This window comes from Akebia trifoliata, chromosome 7, assembly GCF_017979445.1.
Source record: "Akebia trifoliata isolate Shusen 1 chromosome 7, ASM1797944v1, whole genome shotgun sequence".
NCBI lineage: Eukaryota > Viridiplantae > Streptophyta > Magnoliopsida > Ranunculales > Lardizabalaceae > Akebia > Akebia trifoliata.
Window position 1 is genome coordinate 1,102,007 of NC_141381.1, and position 24,836 is coordinate 1,126,842.

The 24,836-nt window shown below is 37.0% G+C and overlaps 1 protein-coding gene across 10 annotated transcripts; it reads left to right on the forward strand.

Moving 5' to 3' along the window:
- Window positions 1–355: 355 nt before the first annotated feature.
- Window positions 356–23,281, forward strand: LOC147397873 (ENHANCER OF AG-4 protein 2-like). 10 transcript variants are annotated; one of them, XR_015179663.1, is made up of 15 exons: window positions 356–809; window positions 1,306–1,382; window positions 6,368–8,341; window positions 8,441–8,969; window positions 10,266–10,374; window positions 10,972–11,084; window positions 11,156–11,343; window positions 12,940–13,639; window positions 13,711–14,212; window positions 14,612–14,707; window positions 14,807–14,909; window positions 15,014–15,366; window positions 15,437–15,601; window positions 15,713–15,896; window positions 22,985–23,281. XR_015179663.1 is itself a non-coding variant. In XM_086446939.1 (12 exons), exons 1-11 carry the CDS (start codon window positions 699–701, stop codon window positions 14,884–14,886), a joined length of 4,479 nt encoding a protein of 1,492 aa, XP_086303065.1. In that variant the 5' UTR covers window positions 356–698; the 3' UTR covers window positions 14,887–14,909; window positions 22,985–23,281. The 10 variants fall into 10 exon arrangements, 3 of the variants coding, with proteins under 3 accessions (XP_086303065.1, XP_086303068.1, XP_086303067.1); XR_015179666.1 differs by having other exon boundaries at window positions 14,816–14,909; XR_015179662.1 differs by lacking the exon at window positions 15,014–15,366.
- Window positions 23,282–24,836: the final 1,555 nt, after the last annotated feature.

Consider the following 24,836-nt stretch of genomic DNA (forward strand, 5'->3'; position numbering starts at 1 on the left):
AAAACGCTGGATTGCCTTCATTTCTAATGAATTAAAAAAAGATGCTTTTTTTGTAAATATTAAAATAGTTAACTTTTTCCTTTTTTTTTTCTTTTAATTTTTTTAAATATATAATGTCTATTATGAATAAAATAGAAATTTCGTCCAAATCTTAATGTTTACCCACTGACCCTTGCAAGGAATCCCTAGCATCCCCAAATTTGGGGGCAACACTAAAATTCCCTAGAAATTACATTTTTTTTATTCTTAAAATATTTAATGTCACGTGCAACGCACGTGAATCAAGACTAGCCTAACCACAGTCACATTAACCACGCAGAAAAAGACTAACCATGGTTAGAGGACGGAGACACCTCTTATTACGCCAAAACAAATAAAAGCTCTCACCGTAACGCCTTCTTCTCGCTCTGTCTCTCTGAACCAAAAACTCTCTCCTCTCTTTCTTTCTCTCACCTCCTCACAAGCCCTCTCTTCAATCTCCACCCTTCAAATGCAGAATCCTCATTCACTTTCGAGCTCCTCTAGCCGTACGATTTCTCCGCAATAGCATCTCTAGTCTGCGAAATTCATCTTTGCATGCGTTCGGTCTGGGATGATTTCGTCCTAAATTGATTCGATTGTTCGATTTCTAGGGTTTGTTTGTTTCATTGATCTAATTATTGGTCGAAAAATAAGTTGGATTTAGGGTTTCTAACGCCATGGCCCCGGGGCGTAAAAGGGGAGCGAACCAAGCGAAGGCGAAGAGTAAGTTAAGTTTGGGCGATCTTGTTCTTGCCAAGGTTAAAGGTTTCCCTGCTTGGCCGGCTAAGGTGAGTTTATTTTTGTTGATTTTTTGGATTTTTTTCTCTCATTATTTTACTTTATTTTGTAATTTACGGTGTTTGATTATTTCGAGAATTTTTTTGTAAGTGACCGACTTGGTTTTCGGCACTATTAGGGTTTAAATGATCGATGAACATTAAAAAAATCCGTTTTTGATCCTGTTAGCTTGTTAGTTGCATTTTGTATTTTTTTTCGCGAATGTTGTTTTCTCATATATTTTGTCATCCTGAGTAGTGGACTTGAACGTCGATTAACAAATTAGGGTTTAGTCAAAATTGATTTATTTGAAGCTAGATCGTTTAGTTGTGATATAGTTTATAAGTTGCTAGTTCTAGGAAGTTTTTGAATTCTTATCTCACTGAGGAATTAGGTTTTCAGTTTGAATATTTTCTAAATCTTTTTTTTTTATAGGTACAATTTGTTAACAAATTAGGGTTTATTTCAATTTTTCTTAAATATTTTATTGGATGTTTTACTTTGCAGATTAGCAAGCCTGAAGATTGGGATCGGATTCCAGATCCTAAAAAATACTTCGTCCAGTTCTTTGGAACGGACGAAATGTAAGTATTTTCATGTAGTTTGTAAATGTTTGATATAAACTGCCACTCCTTTATATTATGTTAGAATTTTCAAAAATCGATATCCATTGTACAATAAATAACTTCCATTTTGATATTTAATGCCACGTTTTAGGCTGCAAAATGCCTTCTAAACATCTTTTGAGATTCTCTGTTTCCAATGCATGTGGTAAGGGAGGGATTATTGTCCATTTACAAATTTCTATTAATTTATTTGTGGTTTTTACTCAATTCTTATACCAGATAATTTTCAGATTGTCTTATGATCTGCAACCAATGTAACAGATACACGTATCATTGTCCGACACTAATAATTAATAATGGGTCACACACACAGACCACCACATTCCCAATGCTTTCTCACACCTGTGCAAATTATACAATCTAGAGCATTTATTCGGCTAAGCTGATATGCATTATATTTAGATTTGTTTGAAAAAAGTGTGCAGAATGTCCGTTGAGTACAAAAAGTGTGCAGCATATCTCTTAAAAGTGGTGTGTCCTAGTTGCACAGCTTTTGAAAATTGCCCAGGTGTTGATTTCAACACTAGTTTCTTCAATGATTTCGAAGAGTATCCGACCGTTGCATGGGTTGTGACAGCTTTAAAAGACAATTTGACACCAATTTAACAAATTGGGATTCCAGTAGAATACAAGGAAAATTAAACTGGGTTTCAAATCCCTATCTTGAATGCGATGGTAGAATTAATATAATTTGTTAACCCTCGTTCATATTATGTCCTCAGCAAGCACATTCTCGGATCATGGAATTGTGACATGCTGCTTCCATGGACGTGTGTGTAACCATATGGAAATGCATTATTTCTCTTTGCATGTTTAGTAAATGCATCAGTTGATCCTATTGAAGAAATGGTAGCCTATGGCTTACCTTGTTAGTACCAATAAAACTGGTTTCCATATATTAGCTAGTTTAACACATGTATAAGGTGTCAATTTGTAGAGCAAAGATTTATCTAAAACCCAACTTATATGAGAAAAGGAGCATGATTATTGGTTCAAGACGCATATACAACATGACACCTTCGTAGGTTGAAAGTAGACTCGTTCATATTATAATATATTACTTTATTACATTTAAATCATAACCTTTTTGTAGTAGTAACTAGAAAAGAAATGTAATGAAGATCAAAGAACATTTTCATACACCATAGACCTGTCAAATAGCATAGTAAACTTATGTTGATTGTTTAGAAGGAAGATTGTCAAACAACTATCTTGTTTAATAACTTAATATAATACTATTTCGAGGATTTCACACACTTGTCCTCTTTCAGAATCATTTTGTAAAAAAATTATTAAACGAGTGGTGACAATGAAGTGCGTGTACACTGTGTAGGAAAGTGTATATTAGTATTAGTGTAGTTAAGGGTGAAAGGCGCAAAGGTCTCCTGGTGCCTGAGGTGCGAGGCGCATGCCTGAGTAAAGTAAGGCACAATAAAATTAAAAAAATTAAATAGCGAAAGGTAGGTTCTAGATATTTTACACTTATAACATATATAAATGTGATTTTTAACAAACAAGTTAAAGTATTCAATACTTCAAGAAAAAGAGCGATCAATAGTAAAAGAAAAAAGTAAAGAGAAATAAGAAGAATAAAAAGGGAAGAAAAAAGAGAGTAGAAATAGAAGTAAAAGCAGGCCAACAACATGTGTTGTTGTTGCTACGGTAGAACAAAAACTATGGCTATCAATGGGTGTGTTTTGGTCAAGCTTGGTTGAGCACTGACCGGACCTAAAAAGGCATGCTCAAACTTAGACTAATCCGAGACCCATGTTGGGCATAAGACAACTAAGTCCTAACGTGCTTGTGCTGAGTAAAAATTACTAAATATAACTTCAGTATTTTTAATAGTAAAAAATTGAACTTTCCAAATAAATTTATTTTGTATGTAAAAAATATACAATCAAAAATGAAATTAGTGTCTTAATTAAATAAATTAATTCATTTTTAGTGAGACGCACGCCTAGGAGGCTTGACTAAGGCGTAGTCAAGGCGCGTGCCTCATTTAAATTGCCTCGCCTCACATGTATTAAGGCGCCTTCAGTCCTCCCCACCTTGAGGAGCGCTTGAGGTGCACTAAGGTGCTCGCCTTGACTACACTAACCAGTATGGTTTCCATGATATGTGTCTACTAGTCCAAAAGTCTCAAAAGTGAAGTACCATCTATATAATAAAACACAATTGTAGGCCCCACTCTAGCTATAGTTATGGGGGGGGGGGGGCAAACGTCCCCTCTAAGTTCGTGGGGTCCACACTACCCCACCTTTCCTCTTTGCCCCCTTCAACTTTATTGTTTTTCTTCTTCTCCCCTCTCCCGCTTTTTCAATAATATCCCCTCTAACTTCACTATCTTTCCTCTTTTACCTCTTTTACCCCTTTAACCCCAAAGAGGATGCCCGTGCCTACGAACTCTAGTTGTTTATATAACACAACAAAGTAAAATCTTTTAATGCTAATTTAGACAACCAATTTATGAATCCATGCTATAGAAGCAAGAGTTTGTATGATATGCAATCTTTTCTCAATAGAATTGCATTGTATCAAGATCAACTATTGTTGCCACCAATATTCCCTTGCTTGTCTTGACAGCTTGCTTTTAGGATTGATAGGTTCACATTGCTTTCTTTATTTGCATTTCAACTTGTCAAACACAAGAAACAAACTTCTATTTTATAGTTGTAAGAAATATAGTTCTTAATTTGCATCGATAAAATTTTCTCATATCACTCTTAGTTTTATTATTTCCAAGGATTCATAATTAAAAAAAAAAAATTGTAATTTTGGTTAGCTACTAAGTTATGTCTTGCTAGTATTTAGGTGTTAGCTTCATGCTGGGCCTTGCCCATGTATGTCTCAAGTTCATTCTTTTACTCCATCCATGTTGTTTTATGCTTACATATAATATGTTTTACATTACACCATATATGGTATCTATTCCGCATACATATTATTTTCTAAAATTGTCTAGCATATAAAGAAAATATTTGTTAATGGACTTAGGAAAAGAAGTAAGTAATAAATTAGAGTTTAAGTCAATTCAATTTATCAACCTTCCCTATAGTGGCAGTTATGGTAATCAGCGTTGATTTATCTTTCTAATCGTGTCAGGGTTTCTTTTTTATGTGATCTTGGTAGATCAGATCAACCTCCTTGATACAGCTTGTATTATTTTGGTTCATTAATAAATTAATAATAATTATATAAAAAATATTCCTTAATAGGCAAGCAAGACATTTTTAAGGTTCTCACGCTGGCCACACCTTTCTATCATTTGACTATTTTTCTACTTCTTGTGCCTTTGAATCACTTCGGTTTACTATTTAAGATCACTTTTTATCTATTTATTTATTGATATTAACACAGTTATAGCAATATGAATGATACTTTGGGATCCTTTCCTAAGATTAGTTTGACTAGATTTTAGTATTACTAAATCTGCTTCCAACTTACAAAATGTCTTTCTTGATCATATTTGCATCATGTTGGTTAATGCTCTCTCTAAGGGCATACTCCACCATAGATTCACCTCCCCCCCTTTTTATGTGCTATTGTCAAGAGCCTTGACTTATTTATTGGACAGTTTTCTTTCGATTTTGTGGGGTTCTTTAGGATGATTTGAACTGGTGGCGCGTCGTTCCATCTACATGATTTTGAACCTAGGGCACATCGTTCCATCGGCAAAGTCTCCAAATCTTTTATTTCTTTTTCAAATGGTTGATTTGCTTATCATTGCTATCGAGTTCTATATTGTGGATCCATAAATATTGGTATTATTTTGGTCATTGTTAATCTTTGTAATTACTCAGATCAATTTCTATCTCCATTGAATCAAGTGAAGCTCTATTCTAGGATTTGAACTTTCTCTTGTACCAAAGTTGATGTAGGCATTTTAAGGATTGCATTTCTCTTTCACACACACACACACACATGTTTGAGACCTTATATTAGTGAACATTGAACAAGGTTTTAATGCTGGTTTCATCACCAGCTTCATTGTGTTGAAACTAAGTGAAGTTCTGAAGTTTAGCTCAAATTTCTGTCAATTCTATAAATTATGTGCAAGACTTGGCTGTATAATTTCTTAAACTTCAAATGGGTTCTTGAGATTTTAAACCTTAAATGTGGGTTCCCCATTCTAAAGACTATTTATTTTATGAGTGCATCATAAACAATTTTCAAGGTTTCTTACCGAGTTCCCATTTGTAGAAAGGCCTTAAACATTAACTTAGAAAAGACCTTCTAAAAAAAGTTACTCATTGACAATATGAACTTCCTTGTTCAAGGAGTAGGATCCTTCTCTTGTTATTCTGAAATTGTTTATGCATTCACCAAGGTTTGAAAGGCAGCGTCTCACAACTTTTCTGATCAGTGTAATCAAGGCGAGTGCCTTCGTGTGCCTTAATACATGTGAGACGAGGCAGTGTAAGTGCGGCATGGCAAGGCGCACGCCTTGACTGCACCTCAGTCAAGATGCACGCCTCACTAAAGTTGAATAAAATAGATGTATTTTATTTAAATAGGACACCAATTTCAGAATTGATATTATAATCTTTACATGAAAAAAAAAAGATTTATTTGAAAAGTATACATTTTTATCATGAAAAATATTTAAATTTATATTTTGTCATTTTATTCCACCCAGCCCTATTAGAGCTGGGTTAGGCTTTGTTGACCTAGGCCCATTAAGGGTATAGGATTGGTCTAAAGGTTTTAACTTATTTATAAAACTCGTACTTATATATTTTATATTCTAAAATATCTAGAATCCATCTTTCACTATTTAATTTTTTTTATTTTTATAATTTTATTGTGCCTTGCTTCACTCGGGTGTTTTTATAACTACACGGTTTCTGATTTAATTATAGAACTTATGGTAAGGTAAATACTGTATTAGTTGGAACTAATTTTATCTTCCTAATCTGTGCCCCTTTCTTCTTTCTGGTCAGTGCATTTGTTGCTCCTACTGATATTCAAGCATTCACTAACGAAGCAAAGAGTAAATTGTCAGCTCGGTGTCAAGGTAAAACTGTCAAATATTTCGCTCCTGCTGTGAAGGAGATCTCTGAGGCTTTTGAAGAACTGCAACGCAAGAATTCAGGCAGTAGTAAAGAGAATACTGATAGGACGGGCCTTGGTGACATGGCTTCCTCAGTTGATGGTAGCGAGGTTGACCTAAAAGGTAAGGTTGATATAGTTGATCCGAAAGAATGTACGAGCGACAAGGACCCAGGTGAGGAGATGTATGGATTGGAGCGCTGTTCACATAGACAGGGTGAGACTGATAGTCAGGATATAAAGCCTAGCATTTCATGCATTACAAAGCATTTGTCTCCAACTTCATCTGTTAAGAAAAGAAATAAGGAATCTAATAGCGTTATACATTTACCAAAGGAAGAGATCGTGTTGATACCCAAGTTAGAGACATCCCCTGGTGGCTTGGTTGATGGTGAAATTGATAGTTCTCCACCCTTGGCGATGTCAATTTGTACCAAGCGCTCTGGTGGTGGACAGAAGGCAATAACGAATGGCCACAAGTCAACTCTAGCCTCCTTGAAGTCTGATGAGTCCAATGATGACCGCAATCTCCCTGAATCTGGAGAGCGTTTGAAAGTTGGGGATCAGAGGAAGATTTCTCCATGCAACAGCATGAAGGAATTATCTTCAGATAATTTGAAATCAGATGCAGGTGTTTGTAGTGAGAAGAAAGGCAAAAGCTTGGAAAAAGCTAAAAAACATTTTGGGGAAGCTGATAAGTCATGTAGTGTTCATGACTTTAGCAAGGAAACTTTAGACAATCCTGGGAAACACAGGAAAAGGGGTACTTTACTCAGTGATAGAAAGCATTCGTTGGCCACTAATGAGGATTCACATCCTGCCAAAAGATCAAAGCGTGCATTCGTGGGCGATGCTACTACTGCCAAGAAATCTATTGCTAAAAATAGAAAGAATAATTCTCCTTGTGCTGTTACTGTTGACGATAATCAAGATGAACATATGAAAGATAAAAAATCCTCGTCACGTGTCAAGGTACAAGACCGTTCGACATCAAGAACTGAAGCCTCCAGTGTAGGGGCCAACTCACAGGGTAAGGATGCTGTTTTACCTTTAACAAAGCGTCGCCTGGCATTAGAGCCAATGCCTGATTGTGCTACTCAATCTGATGTAGATACTGAGCGAAGAGGTTCAGATTTCCATAAAAAAGAAGTGCCAAGGTCTGATAAAGATAGATCACCTGTTACTCAAGTCCACTCAAGACGGAGAACAGTTCGTCGATTTGTTGATGACGATGAAGAGGAGTGCACAACTCCAGTTCATGGTGAATCTTCTTGCATTCTGAAGATTGGGAATTCAAATGTGTCGGATTCCATTCATAATACTGGTACACCTCGTGGATGTTCTAGTTCTGCACCACAGAATATTATAGCCGACATAACTGAAAATTTGGATTTAGCACAGGATTGCCAGCCCAAGGGCGGGATTTCACATTCCATTCTTCTAAAGGAGTCTTTTTCACCAAATTCAAGGAAAATTGAGGGGAAAACTCCAGAATATGCAAAGGCTGCTCATGTTTCCGAAAGTACTGCAAAATTAGAATACCAGAAATCATTTTCCAAGGAGGATAAACCTATCTTGGATTCTCCTAAAAATTCCCTTGGGTTGGTTACAACACCAAAGGCAGTAGAGCTTACAGGTTTCAAGCCTCAATCTAGGACACCTGGCTCTTCTACCACTAAAAAGTCTCAGCCCGGGCCTACAAAAGCTCCAGCTCTGGCTTCTGATGGCTCAAAGCATTCTTTTAATCAAGTGGCAACCCAAAAGAACAAGCTGGCAATTTCAAATGAAAAGTCGAAGATTATTCCAAAGATTAATTTCCAGGGGAATGACTCTGCTACAGAGAACGATTCTTTGCTTGGCGAACGGTATGCATTGCTTATACTGGCTTGTCTATGGTACCTGTTGTTATTTTGTAAATATTCTCATGTTTGTGACATATCTATGATTGCATTTTTGAACTGCAGATCGGAAGCTGTTAGAGATGATAAAACAGTTGGTTCATCGATAGACTCCAAGTTTGTTGATTCTCGTACACCTATGAAACATCTTATTGCTGCAGCTCAGGCAAAAAGAAGACAAGCCCACTGTCAATCTCTTTTTCATGACAGTCGTATTGCTGTTGGCATTTCCACCGATTCTGTGGTTCAGGGGAGAATTGCCAGCCCTGCTCCTGCAGTTCAGCTTTTTTCTTCTGGGACCAGCATTGTTATGCAACAGGACGCTAAGGCATTTTATTCTCACACATCTTTAGTTTCTCCATCTGCCCATCCTCGTCAATTCACACCAGAACAAGTTGATCGGGAAGAATTTGAGGAGGGCAGAGTTAGTTCAGGATACCGGGCACCTGGGGGGTCATTGAGTGGTGGTACTGAGGCAGGTGTCGCTCGGGATGCTTTTGAAGGAATGATAGAGACGTTGTCAAGGACAAAGGAAAGCATTGGACGTGCAACACGTCTTGCAATCGATTGTGCCAAGTATGGCATAGCCAGCGAGGTGAGTGAATGTAGAGTTGTTTTTATCCAATTTGTCTTTTACGTTGCTCTTTTATAACATTTTTCCTGCATAAGACTATATGTTGAGAAGGTGGGTTTATTATCACTATTGGTGCCATTTAATTTTGTAAATTGTTGTGTTGTAATTAAAAGTTGGTGTGTCAATTGAAGTTCTCCAAAACTTTGAATTGAATTGAGGAACACCATTAAAATTTACTTGTAGTGGGTTGGTATTTTTCTTAATCTTTGTAAGGTTCAATGAAATGACAGAATTGAGGATATGCAAAAGTGGCTTCTCATTTCACAACGCTTCGGAGCATGAAATATAGATTGTTTTTTTCCCAGATAAGTAATTTGAGACTAAATTAGAAAGAATAACTTACGATGAAAATAAGGTAAGGGAAGGGGGTGGGGAGAGGCAGGGTGTAACATAAAAAATCTTAATTAAGTTGAGTTGGTTCCCTAGAAAAAATTCTCCCAAAAAGTTACATTCTTCCCTAAAGAAAAAACCAATGAACTTATGAAGGATGAAAACATAATGTAAAATAGAAACCATGATATTTTTCACCACATCCTCTTTGGAACTATACTTCTATATAATAAAACACAATTGTAAGGCCCACTTTGAGACAGTTTTGTGGGGGATTAACGTTCCATCCAACCACAGTTTTGTGGGGTGCACCCTACTCTTATTGTCTTTCCTTTTCACCCCTTCAACTTTATAGTCTTTCCTCTCCTCTCCCACCCTTTTTTCAATAATATCCTTCCGATTTTACAATCTTTCCTCTTTTACCCCCTTTTCAATAATACCCCTCTAACTTTACTATCTTTCCTCTTCGATCTCTTTAACCCACTTTATTGTCTTTCCTTATCTCCCCTTTCTTAATAATACCTCTCCAACTTTATAATTTTTCCTCTTTAACCTCAATTTTTTTAATAATACCCCTCCAACTTTATCATTTTTCCGTTTTTACCTCCCTTAGCCTTAAAGAGGATGCCTGTGCCATAGGCATGGGCAAACTCTAGCCTCTTCTAAAAAAAAGGATTGTTCACACACCAAACAAGGCTGAAAGGGATCATCTTCTAAAATATATTTGATTTATTTTTCAATCCTTTAAAATTCCAACTTTTAAAGAATGTATGTGAATTTATGCTACAAGTTATCATATTTTTTGTTTTGATTTATTTTTCAATCCTTTAAAATTCCGACTTTTTAAAGAGTGTCTATCTGAATTTATGCTACAAGTTACCATCTTTTTTGTTGAGACAATCTTTTAACATCCTCGGTTGCATGCAGGTTGTGGAACTTCTTATTCGAAAATTGGAGAACGAACCCAGTTTTCATCGTAAAGTTGATCTGTTTTTTCTTGTGGACTCCATCACACAATGTTCACATAGTCAGAAAGGTATGCAGGTTTGAGAAGTGTAGCACATTTTGAGTGTGTGGTGGTCCTTTTTCGTGTTTGTAATTCATTGAGCGGTAACATTTTTAATTTGTGCTTTTTTAGTCATAAAGTTTTATTTAGTGAAAGAATAAGGGAAGTAATATGATCATGTGCTTTAGAAAATGTTGATGAAAAAGCAGGGAAAATGGCTAGAATGGCCCCTCTAGTGCATTCAATGTGCCAATTGCCATATAAAAATGTGCATTGATCTCACTTTGCTTGCATAGCATAAATTAGGAGGTTGTTTGAAGGAAAGGAGAATTCCATTGAAAATGTTCTTACAATCACTGGGCTCCTATTTTTGTGGAGAAAAATTTTCAAGGAATTTAGAGGGATCTTCTTTGAGGGCTTGTTCTTTAAGTGAGATCTTACTTGGTTAGATTGATTTTGTTATTGGGTGTAGCTTTGTTTTATTTTAAAAAAATTTCAGTTTATATTGTTCAGTGGTCTCCTTGGCCACCTTCCTACCTCTTTTTTTGCTTTTGAATAAAATTCGCTTTTCATATAAAAAAAAGAAGTTTCATAGGGTCTTTTATTTTATTTCTGATATTTCTTCAGGCATTGCGGGAGCCTCGTACATTCCTACAGTACAAGCTGCATTGCCTCGTCTTTTAGGTGCTGCTGCTCCATCTGGAGCTGGTGCTCGTGAAAATCGTCGCCAATGTCTTAAGGTAATTGTACTAATTTATGCAAGACAATCTCCCTACTTGGTTTTAGGTATATAAATTGGGTTATTCCTCAGGTTCTACGTTTATGGCTTGAGCGGAAAATCCTACCTGAATCACTTCTTCGGCGGTACATGGATGATATTGGAGTTTCAAATGATGATATGACTGGTGGATTTTTTCTTCGACGTCCTTCTCGAGCTGAACGTGCTATAGATGATCCAATTAGAGAAATGGAAGGGATGCTTGTTGATGAGTATGGGAGGTATGCGATTTCTTCTATTTCTATTATTTTGTGAATCTTTAATTTTCTGTTTATTTTTTGTCATTATAATAGTTGTGGAAGGAATTTTGTGCGGATAAATTTTCTTGCCATTCTATAATTACTTCTCAGAAAATTAAATGTGAAAAGGAGTAGGAATGCTTCTATGGTCAAAGATAACTTAGCTGACGAGTCATCACGCTCATGACACACTTCTATGAGTGTATGGGTCAAGGCCTTATTTTGATATCTCCAATGTTCTGGTGTTAGCAAATTTTCATGGTATCCGTGGCCTCTGAAGATTGTGCAGTATTGTTTAAAATCTTTTTTTTTTCTTTTTTCATCTCTGAATGAGATATCCCATTCTCAAGTATGACTGGAAAGAGACATTGGAGGTTTGCCACACCATGTCTTGGTTTGTCTCTAACGTTACTGTTGACAGGTATTGATTTTTCAAGTAACCAAGACATAACTCAAGACCTAGACTTTAAACCATGGTCTAATTCACTTTCACAACAAAAAGGACTCTCAAAGGACTATTGAAAATCTTCAATCTGTCTTGAATATCTCTGTGTTCTGCTTAATTGAATCCTTGACCTAAATGGTATGGGCATTTTTTTATCCAATATCATCTATTAGTTGTTTGTAACAAGGTTCAAGGGATCAGCACTGACCGGGCCCAAACACCCATGTGAACCGGGATTGGCTTGGACTCATTCTTACCTAGCTTGACTTGGGTAATTCAGTCTGACTCACTTTTAGTGTTCCTTGGAATTTGTCGTGATTGGGATTGACCTTGATTTGGCACCGAATCAGTCTTGACTTTCTTTTTGGAATTACTAGGGGGTTGGCTAATCTGACTCAGTTTCGGTTGTGGAGGATCTGAGATCGGATCCCGGACCCGTAACATGGTCTCTAAAGATGCATCCCATTCAGTCCGAACCTAGATTGTGAATGAGCTCCAGTCAATGTTAAATTTCTATTTATAATTCCTGCACTCTGGTTTACCCGATTGTTCAATGCTTCACTATCATAGCCAAGTGATACTTTGTCAAAATAGGACTGGTTAGTGTTTCTGCAAAATGGCTACTATCATGTGGCAGACCAAAATGATTTTGCACTTTTTTTCACCTCACACTTCCCATGTGGCAAGTTTCTGCCCAATAACCACCCGCAATCTGGCATTCCCTATGCTTCTATTTTATTTTTTAAATCAAGGGCTAACACTTATAGACGAGAGCACAATATACCAGGTTACAAAGAACCATACTCTGGACATGGTCTCTATCCATGTGGTTAATCCAATGGAGTGATGGACAGTCTGGAATGGCCATGCCAACACTCTATTTTGTCAGGAAATCCCCTGCCTCTAATCTGCAGAAAAGTTGTTAAGAACAGCCCTCCAATTTCTTTTTTGCCTTTTAAAAAAAAAAGATTTGCTTCAAATGAGGTTGTCCTGTTATAGATTACCCTTTTTTTTTTTTTTAATATATATGAAACTCCCTTGAGAAATTTAGATTTTACACTTCATACTAGTTGTCTGTTATGTAGCATCCTGGTCTGATGCATGTTTTTTTTTTTCCTTTGGAAATTCCTCAGCAATGCAACATTTCAATTGCCTGGGTTTTTAACTTCCCATGTATTGGACGACGACGAAGATCTTTCTAGCAGTTTGGGCAAGGAGACTGGTGAGGAATTGCCCGAAGAAGCTACCCATGCTTCAGAAGATGCAGATCCATGCACAGCTACACCAAGCGACAGGCGCCACCTCATTTTAGAGGATGTTGATGGCGAGCTTGAAATGGAAGATGTTTCTGGTTCCCCAAAGGATGAAAGATCCAAGGCTGGGAATGTTTCTTTCAAATTGGTCTCTCAAAGACCGAGTCCAAATAGGATTTTGGAATCTGCTTCTAGTAATCAAAGTGAGCTTCCCCCTTTACCATTGGGTTCTCCACCATTGCCTTTAGATTCTCCACCGCCGCCACCACCCTTACCTCCATCACCACCGCCTCCACCACCACCCCCACCCCCACCATCATCTCCATCACCACCTCCACCACCACCCCCACTACCACTGCTACCACCACTACCACCACTGCCACCACTGCCATCACATCCACCTCTGCCATCACAGCCACCTCCACCTTCGCTACCACCTCCTGTTCCTTCCCCACCAGTAGCACCATTTCCTTTATTGCATCCACAACCATCGATGCCACATCAACCAGCAATGCCAACTTCTTCAACACCATTGGGATATGAGCCACCCGTACATCAAGAATATTGTAGGACCCAAATTGTAAGTTTTCTTGGCTATTTTTCCTCTTTTTTGGTGATATATGGGTTGTAATTTTTATTTTTTGCATACAGGGAAATCAATTTCTCCCAATTGCTGGAAATACTACTCATCCTAGACATATTAATGCTACATTGAAAAATGAAATGTTTCCGCAGCCATCGCATTGCATTGGTCCAGTTGGGATATGCAATACACCTGATCCCTCTGGATTTAATTCTTCTAGACCTTTTGAATTTGGACATAATGACATGTATTTAACTCCCCAAGCCTCTCAACCTAGCCAGCAGTTTCCACCGGGTAATCCACCTTTTGCACAGAGACCGTACCATCCTGTCCCCCCTGCACAAACTCCATCCAATCATCTCTCCTATACAAAGCCTACTGTTCCGCATCTTGTTCAACAACCTTACCCCCGTCCGTACTCATTACCATCCCTTCCCAATGGTCGGAGACAATATGTTATTGATGAACAGTGGAGGATGCCGTCAAGTGATTTTAATCCAGATATGCAGCATAGCAATTGGGTAGGCAGTGGAAGAACTCCATCTTCAGGGCCAGCTTTTGTCCAGGAAGGTATGTGGCTACCATTATGTTTTCCTATTTATTTATTTATTTTTTTTTTTTTTTTTTTTAAGTATAGATTTTATTAGAAAAGATAAAAATGGAGTTTGAGAAGACCTACCTATTACAAACAAAAGGCGAACATGAAAAATTACGTCACAAAGGACTCCCGATGCAAGTCATCCTTACATGCAAGATCCTACCTAAAAAAATGAATCTCCAGTTTGATTTAGTTATTTATCTTTTCCTTTTGATAAGTAATCTCCAGTCTAGAATTATTTGTGCAAAAAGAATAAATAATAGTTTCTCACCTGACATGCATAGTTCTACAAACTTAGCCCATTCTCTTGCTAAGTTCGCCACTATAGCACATGTTTCTGATGTACTTAAAAATAAATTTTGTAATGGCAGGCTTTTTTAGGCCACCTATTGAACGACCGCCCACTAATAACATGGGTTTCCAATTTACTGTCCACAATCCTCTAGCATCTGGAGCTCCAATGCCAGGTGACCTTGATATACAATCGAAATCCGTTGCCTCTGTTTATAATTTTGCTGCTAACATTTGAGCATTCATTACAAGCTGTGAACAATTTTGTGTTGTAGTTCCTCCAGGTCATGGTGTTACCCAGATGCTGCCATCCCGGCCGGACATCTCTGCCCATAATTGTTGGAGACCAGCTTAAGGATCATCCCAAAGTTCCCTTAAGTGAGTTTTACCCTTTTATAGATGGTGTACTTTCTCCAATGATTTTATTCAGTGTTCACATCAAAAATTTATTTGTTAATATAGTCCAAATTATCGAGTGTTAGATTGTTATGCGATGCTTGACGCCGAGGAAGATGTGCCCTGGGCTTAGGGCACACTAGTTTTCCCTAAGAACACCTATTCACAACTAAACGCTCTAAATTATTCATGCTTTAGCTCTTGGTCCGACATTTACAATTTCCCTATTGGTGAAATTCCTGACCTACAATCCCAATTTGTGGCGTCATACCTGGAAGGTTTGGACTATTGATTGCTTGATAATGAAGTTTAAGTTGTTTGGTTCATTTACATGGCAGCTACATTAAATTTCATATGGAAGGTCATAATTTTGTAGTAGTGCAGGCAATGTGTGGATTGTGTCCAGGTTCCATAGGACTATTGCCTCCAGTTATAGCAGGTTATACTATTGGCAGACAACTTGAAATTTGTTAGGTTAAAATCTGTTTTCGATGCAATGTTCCTGTCAGGATAAAAAAGCAAAACGAACTCGGCCGAAACATTCCAAGACAGTCCGAAACATTGACTATTTTGGAGTCAATGTTTCGTTCTGGTCTTGGTCAAAACCGGAATGTTTGACCTGAACATTCCAAAATGGCATGAAACTTTGAGCCATGATGAGACATCCCCTTGAGGTATTCATCTTGAAATATGGGTGACAGATCTTTTGACGAATGAAGCTGTTTTCATTATTTTCTTCAATATGTTGGATAAATAATCCTTCGTTCTTTTTTCTGCTATTTCAGTTTCATGGTGATAAGTAGGACATTCAAATTATATACTGCTTGACCAAAGGATGCCTCAACTTTTGGGCAAGAATGGCCAGCAAACACTAAATTACAGTGTTGGATCTGGTGCAAGCTTTCAACGGGAATGTGTATATTGTAATTTTTCCTGACAACTTCATGCTGGCGACTTTCGCTGCTGAGTGTAAGCCTATTTTGACTCATAAGAAAAAGAAATATGGTGTTAACTTCTCTAGTTCATTGCTTATACTGTATAAAAATAAAATTTCTTGAATTAGTTTTTGCAACTCTTATGATCTGACCCTGTAGTATTTATATATCCGTCAAATAATTGTGATACCGGTTCATTTCAAACAATTTACGTAACATTATCAATTAAGAAAATGAGGCCTATTTATGTATATTCATTGGTTCATCTTAGGTCATGGCATAGCTTTATCACCAACTGCCTTCCTGATCCAACCCTCCTTTATACGGTCTTGGGACTGTTACCATATTCCTAAACTATTCCGAAATATGCAACTTTTGGTAATCTAGCCAGACCGAAGTTGCTTCATTGATTTATTTCTTTTTGGGTTAATTTGTCCCATTGAAGCAAGTCTGTAACTTTTCTCTTAGCATACCCTTTAATTTTCTGTTTTGCATCTACACATACCTTGGTTTGGCTCTCAACATCATTATTAGTGCTAGTTTATCACAATCTCATTGTTTATGATACAAGTATTGTGGTTCAGGCAAATGATTTTGTATTTTGATTTGTCTCATGGAAAACATTATGGAGAGATAGATGGGACCCAATTGGACTACAACAATGCATTTCACTCACGGGTCAAACTGAAGATTTTGACAGTAATCCTTGCAATATCGTGAGATGTTTAGCTCATGCTAAGCCAACAAGTGGATCTAGTTTTTCCTCAAGAAAAGTTCCCGTAAATAAGTACCATTCCTTCCATTGAAAAATACCTATCCCAGTTGTTTCTGAGTGTTCTCCAATGCATTTCCTGGATTTACTCTCATTTTCACCTCCTAAAATTTAGGGAAGTTCCAGGTTTCTGTGCCCAATCTATACATAAACATGTTTGCATAGGTTTAATGAAGATCCAATGCTCAGTATCAGTTTCTATGACAGGATCAAGGATTTATTGTAGCCCTTAGCTGAATTAGGAATGCTTTACCTTCGGTGTGACAGTTGGCACATACCATAAGCTGGAAGACAAATGGATCAATTATTTCGAGGTGGTGTTGATGTTCTCAAAAATGCCTCTCTTAGTGATCAGCTAGTTAAGTTGTTAAAGCCCGTGGGTGTTGATACCGCAGCTCAAGGTTCAAGAGTTGTCTTTTTTTTTTTTTTTTAAATTGGTGAAGATGTTTTCTTAATCAAGATAAAAGGAAGTGAGGAGGTCAAGGGACTTGTCTACAAACAATGATAAAGGGAAAAAAACAAGGAAGCATGCCACCAAGGTAATTACAAACCAGATCACATCAAAACATAACATCCTCAAAAAAGACCCCTGAAACTCGTTTAATGCCCTTTGCTCAAAGAATAATGAGCCCCAAAATACTGATTCAAGAACTGTTCACACACCAGCCACTGTCCTTTCCTACCTGGGAGAAAAGTTTTATGACTACAAATAAATGGACAGGAATATCCAGGAGAAACTGAAGTTATAGATGCTGAGAGAATTGAACTGATTCCAGAAGTCCCAAAAGAAAAGATCAAGAATTTATTGGATGTTCAAAAAACTGCATGTACTTGACAAGGCACATTTTGAAATGATTTGGTGGATTAATAATTGACAATTTTTGGCTTGACAAAGCTGAAAAGTGTTAACAATCATTTACCCCAAAAGACCGATCTGTTGGAGAAGGGGAGAACTGTGAATATAAGAGGTTCACAGGGATTAACTAGGGTATGACTCACCCGAGAGTGGAGGAAAATATATACTCGACACTCCCCTTCACGCATAAGGGTGGAAAAATTCGAACCCGTGACCTATACGAACCAGCACTCTGATACCATGTTAACAACCATTTACCCCAAAAGACCGATCTGTTGGAGAAGGGGAGAACTGTGAATATAAGAGGGCCACGGGGATTAACTAGGGTATGACTCACCCGAGAGTGGAGGAAAACATATACTCAACAAAAAGTAGACATGCTGAAGTCAAGTTCCTTCCCACCATGGGTAGAATTGATGTGGACAGTAATAGGCTGGTTTTGGTTACTTAATACCTTAGTAGTTTTTGTCTTGGGATGGGGTATGCAATTTTGCCTAGTTTAGTACTTTTAAGCATGTTCTTTGTCTTTCTTTTTGTCTGCGTGAGTTCTGAGAAGAGTTGAGTAGTGTTGTTCTTTATTTTAGCAGGAGTGGATGCTTTTAAATCAGAAGATGGGTTCTGAATATAGGGCTGAGATTTTGTTTAGGGAGTTAGAGCTCTCAAGTTTCTATACAAGGAATTTAAGTGAGGAGAAAAAGAACTGATTTTACCTTATTTTCTTATGTTGTCTATTGCTCCACTATCATTTCTAGCATCTTTCTTTCTTCGTAGGTTCTTGAATCACTAGCACATTTTTTTACCTGCGTTGAAGATTTTTATATTTAACATGAACTAAAGTTTTTAGAAATATGTTTATTGATGTATGAAATAATAAACTTTAAAGATTTGTAAATATTTAAGGTTTGTGCAGCATTGGCGTGTGCCTGCATTTTTGTTGCATAGTTTGTAGACTCCTTCAGCACCCATAAGTTGTGCTTTGGGTTATATACACCTGTGGTAGATAAAACCTAATGGTGTTGGTCTGAGTTCACATCACTTCTATAGTTGTCTGTGCGTTAACATAATCTAAATTCTGCTACAGACCGTGGGTTGAGCTAAATTAGAAAATATGTGTATTGAATTGACTGTGCCTTCAGTCCTTTCTATATGCTCGAAAGAACTCTCTTAATACCAACAAATGCTTCCACCAAATTTATGAATCTTGGGTAAATAATGGGGCATAAGGACCTATAGAAAAAGACTAGATCTGCATGCTTGTTTCTGGTTGATGTGGATCTGTGATCTTTTTGGATTTAAAATTTGAACATAGGATTTATTTAATTTAAATTTTTTATTTTTTATTTTTTATTTTTATTTATAATTTTTTTTTTTTTTGGGGGGGGGGGGGGGGTGGTAAGAGAAGGCCATAAATTTTACCTTTTGCAGTAGATGAATTAATTAAGGTGTTGTGTTTCTAATTCAGTTAATGTGTTTTCTGTGATCTTGAGGGTTACATTTGATTCTCATGTATGAGGCATTCCTTCTCGAGGATTAACAAGAGTGACCTAGGTACATATAGTTCAATAAGGACATTTATTGTTATTGGAGGGAGGCAGAGTTTTATTCTCTCAAAAGAGGCTAGTTAGCACTTATCAATACATACAGAGAGAGGCTAGGAAAAGCTGTGTTGCCCAAAATAGAATTGAATTGCAGCAACATGACTCATTTGAAAAAGATGCAAATGGAAATGTTGGTGATAACTAGAAAGGTGGACTATAGAGATTGGGGAGAATGATGGAGAACCTAAGAGTGGTGGTGGTGGTGGAGAATAATTTTTTTTATATTGAGTGGATTAACAGAACCTCTGTGGATCTGATTTTCTATTACAGAAAAGAGTATGGGGGCATGTTTATTTTTGTGTCTCTATTAGAGGCTATATGGTTATCCAAAACTTTGTTGAAGAGTGGTTTGATGGTTAGTGAAGTTGGTGTCATTCTAAGTGCTGTCATCACAGGCTTTCGTCTGCTTGTCTTAGGGTGTAGAAGGTTTCTGTTGACTATTCTTTTTCCCGGGTTGTGGTGGTTCAATAGTTTCTATCTAGAGCTCGTAGGCCCAAGGGGATTTCAAATCGGCCTTTGGTGCCAAATATTAGTGTTTCTTCTCCATCTACTGGAAGCAGATGGACGGTGGTTTTGCACTAGAGGGTTTCCAGTTGTGGTTGCGATCAAATGGCCACAAGGGATGACACAAGCCAGGTGGCAACTCGTGAGGGAAGCTGGAATAAAAATGGTCTTGCAAGAGTTATGAGGGTCACGCTACAATTTGTTGAGAAGTCTAAGGAGCTTGGCATAAATATGTTTTTGAATACCTCATTGCAATTCCTAAGAAACCTAAATAGTGTGGTATAAGTAGATATGGTTTTGAGGGCTATGCTCGAATTTTTCTACCCTCTTTTTATTCTAAAGTGCTAACCACACTCCCCACTAGTCCACCACCACCCATATTTTTTTTCTTACCTAAATCAGGAGTAAGGATTGAAGAGGGGTTTAATAGATGATAGCATGTTTGAAGTGTGGAATGGTCAAGAATCAAGAGGAGAGATGGGCTTGAATAATATATGGTACTGTCTTCCAGTTATCATGTGTTGAAATTAGCCTCCACAGTCATGCCTGATGTTGAAGGAGGCAATCAAGTTAGATTGGTAAATTACTAGTGAGCTCTTTGATGTAGTTTGTATCAAGAGATGCAATCTACGGAGACTTAAATCATTGCTCGTCTGATAAGGTGAGTATGAAGGAGGTCAAGTACGATAATGAACCTATCTTGCTTAGCAAAAATGAAACCCAAGAGGATTTGGGTGTTCGAAAAATTTCAATGGAAGGATTAAGTTGATCATTGTTTCACAAGAATCCATCTTTAATATTGGGCACTGAGTAGTAGTTTCAAAGTCTATGATCGAAGCGGTTGTATTGAAAGTTTGATTGCAAAAGGGAAGCAGAGTTTTGATGTTTGGCATTCGATTGCTTGAGCTTTAAGCAAGAGCAAAACATTTGAATGAAAAATAACTTGGAGGGATGATTTTATTGGTTGTGAAGGATTTGGGCAGTGATGAGAGCTTTGATTCGTAATGGATTCCCTAGACTTTTACAAGAAGTGTTGACATATTTCGAGCTGGGAAATCATGTGTGTGATCAAGGAATTTCAACAAGATTCCTTTATATATATAAGAGGAACAACCATTATCGTTCTCATTGTTAGAATTGAAGATATTGAGACCCTCAAGGACCACAAGTTGATTAATCTCATTTGTCGTATATATGAACCATTTCCATAGCCCTAGTTCTAGAATGAAGGGGGTTATGGCATTAATCATTCCTTGAGGTACTCTCTCACTTATGTTCGTTTCGTTGTCGGTCTTCCTCTATTTTATTTAATTAAAAACTATTGACATAGAAGAATGGCATCAACATGATTAACATAATTAAGTCTTGTTTGACCTCCAAATCTTGGGTATATGGACATGATTGTGTAAGGCACAATTTATTATCTACCCAAGGGTTTGCATATCTTGTTGGTCTCTTTTTCTTACTGCCTTTTTCTCTTTATACATTTTTCTTTCTGCTGGGACATTTTCCTTTTTTTAACATGAAATTCTCAGTTATATGTCTGAGAAACTAGTTATACTATCTTTCTGTATTAACTTCTATATAACATACAATACATTTTAAATTCATGTAATTCAGCTTACACAGTTTTTTCTCCTACTGGTTCATGGGTTCTTATCTTATTTCTTCTTCTTAAAACTGAATTTCATACCAAATTATTTTTCTTGTGTCACGTTCTTGCTTAACGTTCATTCCCAAAGCTGTTATAACTTATGTGGTTGTTTTTTTTGATAAATATAACTTTTATAAATGGAGAAAAGGAGTAAAGGAGGCTGAGATAGCCCCCCAACAACAAACCACCAGCAACAACAAAAAGAAACAAGTAATGGAAAAGAAAACAAGTCTGACGGGAAGCTAAGAATCACAAATGCTTCCCCAGTTAAATACAAAATCTTGAAAGCTTACTCCCTCAAAGTCCTTACTCATCTTCGACCAAAGGAACATCATCCCCAAAATCTCTAAGATCACTTGTTGAGATGAGCTTTCCTTACTGTGGAATATCCTGTTATTGCGTTCTCTCCAGAGACCCCAAGCAATGGCAGACGGAAGAATAGCCCAGAGATGCCTCTTTCTAGCAGAGAAGATATTGAAACTCCAACCCCTTAAGAGGTCAAAAACCGATAAAGGGACAACCCACTCTACCTGGAATCGTGATAAGAAGAACATCCAAATAACACGGGAGAAATAACAATGAATAAGAATGTGATTGACAGACTCCCCATCCCTCGAGCAAAGATAACAAAAATTTGGGATAATCCACCCCCGACGAATCAAGTTATCCAAAGTAAGGATTCTACCCAAAGAAGCTTGCCATATAAAAAATGATACCTTAGACGGAACAAGACCGGACCAAATGACAGAAGGAGCGAAGGACACCTCACCCGCATTAAGCAAGCAATAATAGAAAGACTTGACTGAGAACTTCTTATCCTTAGCCTTGATCCATTCCCATCTATCCTGCTCGTTCTCCCTGAATTGGATTTGATTAAGGAGGTCTAGAAGAGATGTAACCTCCATCAGTTCCCAATCATTGAAGTTTCTCCTAAATCCCAGATCCCAAGAATCGGAGTTCCCGTCTAGAATCAGACACTGCCTTACTGAGTTATTCTTTTTCAAAGAGCAAGTGTACAAGGACGGGAATTGGGTAGACAGAGATGAAGTTCCGCACCAAATATCCTCCCAAAATCTCACTTTGTCCCCCAACCCGACTCTAAATCTAATCTCCCTATCAAACTCATCAACACCCTTCAGAATACCTCTCCACACGTTACACCCGTAAGTGCCTCTATTCTCATTACTATACCACCCAAATTTCTTCTCTCCAAATTTAGCCTGAATCACTCTCCTCCACAAATTCTCTCTTTCTTCCCCAAATCTCCAAAGCCACTTGCCCAGGAGAGCTTTATTAGTTAACCTTAGCCCTCTAATCCCCAAACCTCCATTCTTCTTTGGAGTGCAAACCGTCTTCCACTTCACTAAATGGTATTTTCTTATGTGGTTGTTATCATGGTTTCAAAACTTGTCTGAGACCGAGATGTATTGCCCGAGTCATCTCGGTATTAGGCATGGATAAGATGGACAAAGTCAATGTATTGGATGAGATTTAAAACCCCACGTTCATTTTTCTCATTGTTGAACGAGTCGTCTCAAACATATCGGAAAATTCGTCGACATGGACGAGATGAGATGTGAAACCGAGTTTTAAAACCATTTTTTTTATAACTTAAGTGGTACTATGCATTTCTATGATCTAACTATTTGGATTTAGTTGCATTGTTTGATTTCTTAGAGTTGTCGATTTTATTCCTTATGTTAAAGAGAAATTTATCCTTCACAATATTGTGGTACAGGTTTCAGCAACGAAATGATGTCTTATAGAATCACTCATTTATAGGATTTCACTTTGCGGTTCAATCAAAAGGAGTAAAAGGTTCAAAGCTTCTGGTAGATAAAACTACTGCATATGTAGAGGTAAACTTTTGGATACTATGGGTTCCTTGAAAAAAAAAAAAAAATACTCAACAACTTGTGACTTTTGTAAGATAGTACCGTAGCTTTCATGTTAACAGTTTAATGACTTTGTCACATATGCTTACCTGCCTTTGATAGATTGATTTTATACTTAATTTTACAATTTTTACATCTCAGTATCTGTGCTAGTTATTCAAGTTGGATTAGACTTTATTTGCACATGTTTAGTTATATAATAGAACATAATGGTGGGTCCTTTAATCTTCTTCCTCTTTCCAAAAATACCCCCAATTTTCTCTTTCCTATTCTCCTATTTTCCAATATTACCTCTTTTGTCTTTCCTCTTCACCCCCCACCCCCCTTTTGTTTCTAAATCATACCTCTTGAACTTTATTATTTTTCCTCTTTTACCCCCTTAACTCCAAATATTTTTTAATTATAATACTCCAACTTCATTATTTTTCCCCTTTTACCCCCTTAACTCCAAAGATTTTTTAATTATAATACTCCAACTTCATTATTTTTCCCCTTTCACCACCCCCCTAACCCCAAAGAGGATGCCCGGGCAAACGCTAGTAGTTTTTATAATTCTGACGAATAGATATTATTGCTACATCCATATGGTTCCTCCTTATGAGGCTTGTAAAACTGAGCCAAAACACAATTTTTGGTTAGGGATCTATGTGGCTTAATTTTCCTGATTGAATTCATCCACCCCCCCACCAAAAAAAAAAATAAAAAAATGCTGATTGGATACATATTATTCAGGTACCATTGAACTCCTGTTTTTGAAATTTTGAGTTTCATTGTTAAAATATTTAGTGCTTCCTCGGTTCTTTGATCTGGTTGTTCATGGGTAATTTGCATGACAAAGTTAGATGTATACTGTTAAGCAGATAAGCAAATGAGTTTAATAGAAAGCTTACACAAATGGATTGAAAAGGTCTAGGAATGTAGATCCAAGGGATATTCACCAAACTCTTCCATGAGGAAGCAAGATTTGAAGCCCTAAGACCTGGAATACGTATTAAAGTGCTTGCCAATTTAGCTAAGTTGGTAAGATGTGAGAAATGTTGTTCTCACGTCCTGGGTTCAAACTCCCTTGGACCCAAACTTCACCTTATTTTCAGTAAACACTTGAAAACTAGAGCAGCAAATATCAAATACTGTCATTCCTTATAAAACCAAAAGAGAGGTTTGAGTTCAATTACAATTAAGTAACTGTTCTCAACTCATTTGCCAACTGCCTTCCACCATTTCAGGTTATTATTTACCATTATCTGCTACTTATTTTGGGAAAATTTTAAAAATAAAGCCAATGGTGAACAAAATAGAATAAAAGATCAAAAGAGATGGTTTGAACATCTCAAAGAAAATCACTATCTTTTCCATTTACGGAAAAATATTCTTTAATCTGTTCTCATTTGTGGTTCTCTCTATGTTTACTCCTATTTTATTTTTTCCTATAATTTATTATTATTATCATTCTAGGCCTCACCACAAATACTTTCTTTAATGTGTTCGTCATTTTTTACTTCCGCTCTACTTCTCCCCCTACTTTTAACTTATTATCATTTCAGGCCTCCAATGGGTAGTTTTAGAGAAGAAATTTCTACTGTGGTGGATTTTGTTTTTTTGGGGGAAAAATTCTTCACCAATATATAAATTTTTTTAATAATTTTTAATCGGTATTTTCTTCACCCATGATTTGTGATTTGTAGTAGAAGATTC

Bases quoted from the DNA above. Each gene is read 5' to 3' on its own strand.
- LOC147397873 (XM_086446939.1), top strand. From the start codon at position 699: ATGGCCCCGGGGCGTAAAAGGGGAGCGAACCAAGCGAAGGCGAAGAGT. The intron at 10,375-10,971 runs GTATGCAGGTTT...ATATTTCTTCAG, and splicing joins ATGTTCACATAGTCAGAAAG to GCATTGCGGGAGCCTCGTAC. The intron at 11,085-11,155 runs GTAATTGTACTA...GTTATTCCTCAG, and splicing joins ATCGTCGCCAATGTCTTAAG to GTTCTACGTTTATGGCTTGA.